Consider the following 8190-nt stretch of genomic DNA (forward strand, 5'->3'; position numbering starts at 1 on the left):
GACTTTAGATATTCCATGCTATCCAAAACTTGAGAATAAAAGTAGATATTCGAATATTTTCACATTGAATTTTACAAGTTCAAAAATATATCATGCCTTAAAATCGTGAGAGGATGTACATTTAAATTTTAGCATCTCAAAACCACAATACGTAATTTACCATTCATATGAATAAGTTTTTTTTTTTTATAGGTTTTTTTTTTTAGATTTTTAATTTCTTACTTTGCATATAGGATATATGATTCCGATCTGAACTTTGGTTATGTCTAAATCTAAAAAAATTCAAATTCAAGTTATAGAATACACTATACTAAATTGGACCTTATATAATTTTTAAAAATTAAAAACAAATTGTCTTGTTTACTTATCTAAAAATTTAAAAATAAAAATAAATTTTTTTGTACAACTAAATAAATTTTTTATTTTCTGATTTTTAATAAAATGTTGAAAAAATTATAAAAAATAAGTTGAAGTTCTTAATTTAAAAAAAAAACTTTTACAAGTAAACGGACGCTCAATATTTTCAAAAAAAAAAAATTGTTATGACACGCAAGATAATAGTCAATATACCTGTTGGAATTTTGGACCGTGACGTGGGAGTGTCGTGTAGACCTGGCTGGTGCTTTAAAGAACATTCGAAAACGACAGCGTTTCATTTTCAAACCCCATTACTTCTTCTTCCATGGCAGCCTGGGTTTAGCTAGCGTAAAACCGTCAGCGTTTGATCATTTGCCTTCGTACTTTCGTTGCAAGTTTGCAACGTCTCGAAGCCCAAAGTGACGTTTCATTCTCTTACCGTGTCTTCTCTCTCTCTCTCTCTCTCTCGCTGGTGACGGACTTGTGATCGGAGTTAGGGCACAGGTCAGATCGGACGGCCATGGCGTCGCAGGCGCATCTCGACAAGATGACTCTCCGGCAGAACTACCGGAACCTTTGGCACACCAATCTCATGAGCACCATTCAAGCTGACACTCCCTGTAACCGCTCTCCTCCTTCTCTTTACACTTTCTGTTGATCCCTGGGAAAATGTAGCGAGAAATTATTAAGTAAAGTTTACAGTTTTAATTTTCTAAGATGACGCATGCTTTATCTCCGCTCAGCTGAGCCGAATGCGACTGACTGGAAATAGAAGTGACATAAGACATAAGATTTGAAATTTTCTCTCTTATATGTTTGTTTTTTTTTTTAATTTTCCGTTGCATTTTTTTTTTTTGGAAAGCATCCAATCTCTGATTGAAGGTTTATGCGTTTCGTTTTGCTTGCAGATTGTTGCTTTGCGCTATTGTGGTATGTAATCCGATCTATGGTGTAATATTGATTTTTTTTTCTTTCGCTTCTGTTAGTGAGTTTTAGTATAATTGCTTATATATGGTTTGAGATGTAAGTGTTTGTATTGTTAAATCTTGCAAACTGAAGGCTAATTGGGTTAGCTTTTTATTGTTTTCTGCATAATTCTCTAGTTATTCCCATTCCGATCGTAAATTTTCATTAAACAGACTAGGCCAGGTTTATCTCATGCGCTGTTAATAATGTCTTAATAATTGCTGAATGCCCAAATATTTATGTATTAATTTTGAAATTCTTGAATTAATTCAAATAATTATTGAATGACAACATTTTACTCACTGTCTCACTATGCATCCTCTTAACACGAATTATTCTTCTTCCTCAAAAATTCATCTTGTGTTTACCTGAATGATTCCCTATATAGCCCTGGATGACTCCTGAATCTGAGTTATTTCAATGCCAAATAATTTCCAAATTCCAGATTTTTTTTTTTTTTTTGTTTTGGGATGATATAACATTTGCATGACATGAAATTATTTGTTACTGTTTTAATTTTAGTTGACTGAATTGGATTATTTCTGTTGATATTTAAGACCTCTAGCTCCTTGTATTGTTGGTTCTGCTGCCGACATCTATAGATGCTCTGGTACATTAATTTTTGGATTCTTGGGGTCTACTTTAACTTATTCTATTTTTATTATTTTGTATAATTTTATTTTTTCTTTTTACTTAATTGTACCCCATTTTCTTTCACCATTTCTGTTTTTTTTATTTGTTTTTTTCCTTGATTCCTGTAATTGGCTGTAGGTGTGAGATTATTAGTACATTTGTATCAAGTAAATTATTTTAATTGAAACTGTATTCACATTTAAACAGAAAATCAGCTAATCAAACATTGCATCTTTTTCCAACTAAAATGTTAAAATTTTTTCTATATATACATACATGCCCATGTGTCTGTGTCTATGTGGTTGAGTTGATATTTAAATTCTATGATGGAATTTTTGAAATTTGAAACAAATGTGCAAGCATTACCAAACTTTCTGCATGGATATTTAAAAAAGTTTATCCATTTGCATATTATTGATAGTTTAAAATAAAAGTGTAAATTATATGTATAAATTTATAGTTGGGTTCATTGAAATTTTCTTTAATGTTTATTGGATTCATAGAAATATTATCAATGTTTTTTTTGTTGAATTTGGATATCTTTTGTTTTTAGGTTTAAGAATTCATGAAAAATTAATTTCTAATTTTATATGATGCATTTGAAATACCATTCAAGTGGAGTGTGAAATCATTTCAGTAATCTTAGATTATGGCCCCGATGACTAGTTGGCAGTGACTATTATGTGCTGGCAATGATTGCATAATAGACTTAGAGGGTTGTCAGTGGTAATAGTAGTGAAGAGGTAGTTGAAACTCAAAGTAGAGTAGTGATTATGGAACTATGAAACATGAACATGCACATAGAAGACAAATAAATAAAAACAAGGATACATCTATGCAAAGACACAAGAATAAATAAATATTGTTTGTATATGTGTTAGTAAAGACTAACTCCCCAACCAAATGAATTGTGATATAGTTGTATATTTTTTTGAGGACATAAGAATGAGGTTAGAGACGTTGCAATCTCCCCAAGCCATTAAATGGAGCATGTGGTTGTCTGAAACACAATGCACATTAAGAATGCTTGGGGTAGACATAGATTGTCCACAAACTTAGCCATCTTTGGATGAAAAAAGGGACAATTTGTCATGCATCTATAGTTGGTTAGAAGAGAAAAAAATCTAGTTTGAGTGCAACATATTGGCCACCAAACCTTCTTGTCCAGTCCCTATGCTAAACGATGACGAAAACAACAACAACAACAAACCAAGCCTAAGTACCTCTGGGTACAACTGGCTACATAAATCATTTTAAACTAATCTACACTATCTGGGTAATTTCCTCTAACGATTTAAAGGCTATTAAATTCTTACCATCTTATTCCAAGTTATTTTAGGTCTACCCCTACACCTTCTACTGCCACTCATGGTATGAACTTACTCCTTATGAATGCATCATTTGGCCTATGTTGCAGATGCACAGACCATCTGAATCGTCCTTCCCTAATGATATCTTTTACAAGTACTATGCCTAGCTGCGAATATGTTCATTCCTTAATTTATCTTTTTAATGTCATACCGTTCATCCACCTTTACATTCTCATTTTGGCAACTTTTACTTTTTTGGCTATGCTATTTCTTAGTTGCCCAACATTCTAATGCATATACCATATCTGATTTTATAGTCGTACTATAAACTTTCCTTCTAATTTTAAGGGTATTCTATGATCACACAACACACTCGAAACACTTCTCCTTGTTACCTCTCCTACATTAACTCTATGTATTAGTATTACATCTTAAATTTCCTTCAACTTGCATAATGATTCAAGGTATCTACATCTGTACTATTAATTTCTAGGCATGTATACAATTTTTTATATACGCAATGTGGTGTTTTCTACACTTTATTGGTTAAGCTATACATGTAGCCCTTGTTGGGAGTCAAGATTCTATTCTTCTTCCTTAGTATCTCTTTCTCTCTCGTGCACACACACTTGCACATAAACACACACATTAGGGACCCAGGAAGTTACTGTGACTAAGGGATTGCATAAAGTTCTCGCACTTATTTTTTCAGACTTCTATAATAGGATGTAAGTTCTGACCTATTTGAGCCTATTCTTGAGAACTTGAACTGGTTTGTAATCCAACCATCTCAAATGCATGTTGTCTTGGGTCCGATGCGTGTCCAATTTTTGCAAAATAAATAAATAAATTGTGGGATACACATTGGTACATTTTTTACACAGGTGGTTGTTTGGGGTGTATCCATGTCTGATGCTTGTCAAGAGCAGACACATCCCTCATGGACAGGTGATATATATATATGCATGTGTGTGTGTGTTTTTGTGTATAATTTTCTTTCAGCAGCAATGGTGGTGGATTAGCTGACTCTGCATAGTTTCAATGCTTGGTTATTGTTATCATAGCAATGGGGTGGGGGTGGTGCAAGGAGAGGATGGTGACAATGTGGTGATGAGTTGCTAAAAATTTCATTTGGGGGGGAGGGGGGGAGGGGTTGTTTTTTGGTGAAAAGTTCTTAGATTGTGACAATGGTGGTGATGATAGTAGTAGTCATTGTCATGGTATCAAAGGTTGAAGTTGTTGGTGTGGATGTTGTGTTTGTGAAGGTGTAATTTAGTTGTGACTGGTGGCACCATGTGACAACTTTGCAGTGAAGTTAGGGTAAGGGTGCTAATTTATTTGATTGACAATGGTGGACAAGCTTCAGGAGGTGGTGAGAGATTGCCACATTGTTAGTTCTGACTTTTTTATGAGTTGCTGATGGTGGTGAATCGGGTGGCAATGAGTAGCCAAGGGGATGGTGGCAAATTTAACTGTTGCAGTCATGGTGTTAGTGATTTTTGAAATGTTCAAATGTAACACTGATGAGGGAGGGAGGGAGGAGAAGAAAATGAAAAGAATGTAGAATGAAAAATGTTCGCAGAATGAACTTCTTCATTTCACAAGCCCATGTTTAAAATAAGTATGCCATATAGGATGTCTATGTGGTGGTCCTTTGTTACGGTGGTTCTCATCTGAATAATGGTTCTTTTTTCTGCGATTTTTCCCCATTCTTAAATCATTATGAAACAATTAACATTTGTAAGTTTCTTTGTTGTTATTATATTCCACTGTTTGGTTTGTGGTCCAATTCTAACCCTCACGATGTGGTCCCTGAACTTAATATTTGGAACTAAAGTTCCAAGTCCACCCTAACTTTTTGAAATAAAAATATTCACCATAGGTTTTAATAATTTCACTAACCTTGCTTGAAGAATTTGTTAAATATAACTGACGTCTAGGTTATTTGTGTTTATTTATTGTAAAGCCACTTTTAATACTTTCTTATGACCACAAGTTAATGTGGATTGATATTTGATACTTCTTAACAACAAAAGCTTAAAGCAGCTATTTTTAGTAATGCAGTTTAGTTTTCGGTAAAAGAGATTCAGGTTTAGCGAGAAGACATTTATCTTCCCTGAGATTTCAAAATTCCAAGGATTTTTCCTTAGGTTTAGGAAAAAGACACAGACCTCCCTAGAAGTTTGAAATTCCACAAACTTCTCCTTATGTTTGTCAAAAAGGCATAGACCCCCCCTTATATTTGGTAAAAAGAATAGCCCATTTGTGTTGGGGGGGGGGGGGGGGGGGGTTGGGGGGTTGGTAACTTTGTTTAAGTTACCCAAAATGAAAAAATTAGGAAGGCCTAAGGAATATTCAAAACCTCAAAGGAGGTTTGTACCTTTTTGCCAAATCTCATGATAGGTCTGAGATTTTTTAAATCTCAAGAGAGGTTTGTGTCTTTTTTTAAACGTCAAGGGAGGTTAGTGCATTTTGCCTTGTAGTTTTTTAGTGAGTGATTTTCAAGAACAATTTTCCTGAGAGAGCTAGAATTAGTAGTTGAGGATTGTGCTTTCATGGACCCTAGGGGCAAGCTTACATTTTGATACAGGATTACAGGCTCTTTGTTTGGAATTCATGATTCTTCTAAAACTATTCCACTATTATTTGCAGCTGCAATTACACATGATTTTATTTGTTCTGATATATATGAATCTAAATGTATAATGGACTATCATCTTGTTTCTTTGATATACCCATCTAATTCTTCTTTCTTGCATTAACAGTGGCCCATGTGTATCATACTTGTTGCGTAAACGAGCTCTTTACAATGACATGTCTAGGTAATTGAAATTTTTTCCTTAAAATTCTAATCCAACAATATTTGAATCTTTGCCATGACGCATTTCTCTCTGTTCCAGGTATACATGTTGTGCTGGCTATATGCCATGCAGTGGGAGGTGTGGAGAAAGCCGATGCCCAGAATTTTGTCTTTGTACTGAGGTATGGCATTTGATTTATTCCTACTGGTATTTGTCTGTTCTAAAGTATTGCATGATCATGCGTGTAATCTGTCTGTCGCAACCCAGTTTCCAATTTTCCCGTAAAACTATCCTTTTTGTTTTTTATTCATGTGTAGTTTGTTCATTTTGTTCAGGTTTTCCTGTGCTTCGGAAATTCAGTTGCCTCAACACGCTTTCTGTTGCAAGATGAATTCAACATTCAGACAACACAATGTGATAACTGCATTATTGTACTCTCTCTCTCTCTCTCTCTCTCTCTCGAACATGCACTCATGCACATTGGATCACATATTTATCTTGTATGCAAATATGCAGACATTTATCTCAATATTGACCTACCTTGCAACAATTTTTTTTTTTGCTTTAGGGATTTATGTTCTGCCTCCAACAATTGGCCTGTATATTTTCCCTTGTGGCTATGATTGTTGGCAGTGATGAAATTCAAGAAGCTTCACAAATATTGTCATGTTTGTCTGATATGGTTTATTGCACGTAAGGCTGCCATACCCATCAATCTACTCACTTGAGAGATTAAAATCATGTGCTAATATTTATATTTTATCCCTTGCAGGGTTTGTGCATGCATGCAGGTATGCAATGAATAAAACAAAGGTTCTTAAGCTGATATGCATCATGCATGACACTTTTTAAGCGTTAAAACCTATTTTGAAATTTTTTACAGCACCAAAGTAGTCAATTTCTTCTGGATCATTTGATTGTAGTGATATCTGCTATCAAAAAGGAAAAAAATTGCCATTTAAAGTGAAGAACCCTAATTAGATAGATGCAAAAAATTTATTGGATCTTCATATGGTATTAATTTAAATATCTTATCAGAATTTTAAAATGATTTGGCTTACCATGTGTAGGAGATTAAAGGCTCGTACTTCAAGCAGAAGTTTTTAAGTGCTAATGTATTAGGTGTCCCATATAATTGTTTATGTGTTGCTTGTCTCTTTTAATTAATTGTGGAGTGATGCAGACACAACACAAGATTGAAATGGATAAGAGAGATGGTAAGTTCGGCCCACAGCCAGTTATGGCAGTGCCTCCAATGCAGCAGATGTCACGCATAGATCAAGCAACTCCTCCGTCAGTTGGGTATCAGCCACAACCAGCATATGGGCAGCCCTATGGCTATCCTCCACCACCTCAAGCCCAAGGATACCCACCACCTGCTCAAGCTCAAGGATATCCTGCTGCTGGCTATCCCCCGTCTGGGTATCCTCCTCCGGCTGGCTATCCCCCTCCATCTGGCTATCCCAGGTGATCTGGACTACGACGCTTGTTTTTGAAGTTGACATGCTTCTTAATGCGGCTGCTGTATCTGTCTCTGTGATAATGAGCACATTTGTGGTTTCCATTTTAATTACCAAATAAAAAGGTTTCCATTTGGTTTTCGGTGACTAGACTTTGACATAAACGATACATGCTGCTTTTATTGGCAAGGATGTGATAAATTGCGTGTTTATCATCATTGTAATTATCATATTTGAACAGATTATTCACACTCTGTTGCATCTCCTCGAAATTTTCTTTGGTAATTAGTTTGCATTTTTGTTGAGTATGTGTTTGCATTTGTAACCTTACAGTGGCATTTAGATGTTATCCTCCCATAGTGTTCAGATGGGGGCAAGATGATGTTTTAAATTTTGACAGAGGTTCTGTCAGCTGGCACCTTTTTAACCCTTGAACACAGCAAAGCTTTTATTCTTGCTGTTCTCCCGAGGAAGTGCATAAAATGTGTTCTGGGTGATTGCCTTGCAGGGTGTAACAGGCCTCCCTTATTTCGGGTTAGTTGAACAGCTCTTTTGTTTTCTAGCTTCACGTTCATTTTATGCTACTTTTGTGGGAAGCTGTTTGGGGAAGTGGCTAAAAGGGTATTAACTATTAACATTTATAGGTTTGATTAAGGGGAGAAA

At 35.1% G+C, this 8190-nt stretch overlaps 1 protein-coding gene across 1 annotated transcript; it reads left to right on the forward strand.

Moving 5' to 3' along the window:
• Nucleotides 1–668: 668 nt before the first annotated feature.
• Nucleotides 669–7834, forward strand: LOC131166012 (uncharacterized). The gene is made up of 8 exons (XM_058124223.1): nt 669–977; nt 1266–1287; nt 6032–6088; nt 6167–6248; nt 6403–6498; nt 6636–6760; nt 6840–6858; nt 7251–7834. Exons 1-8 carry the CDS (start codon nt 878–880, stop codon nt 7536–7538), a joined length of 789 nt encoding a protein of 262 aa, XP_057980206.1. The 5' UTR covers nt 669–877; the 3' UTR covers nt 7539–7834.
• The last annotated feature ends 356 nt before the right edge of the window (nt 7835–8190 follow it).

This window comes from Malania oleifera, chromosome 10 (assembly GCF_029873635.1).
Source record: "Malania oleifera isolate guangnan ecotype guangnan chromosome 10, ASM2987363v1, whole genome shotgun sequence".
NCBI classification, from domain to species: Eukaryota; Viridiplantae; Streptophyta; class Magnoliopsida; order Santalales; family Ximeniaceae; genus Malania; species Malania oleifera.

Bases quoted from the DNA above. Each gene is read 5' to 3' on its own strand.
- LOC131166012 (XM_058124223.1), top strand. From the start codon at position 878: ATGGCGTCGCAGGCGCATCTCGACAAGATGACTCTCCGGCAGAACTAC. The intron at 1,288-6,031 runs GTATGTAATCCG...TTGCATTAACAG, and splicing joins TGTTGCTTTGCGCTATTGTG to TGGCCCATGTGTATCATACT. The intron at 6,499-6,635 runs GTACTCTCTCTC...TTTTTGCTTTAG, and splicing joins AATGTGATAACTGCATTATT to GGATTTATGTTCTGCCTCCA.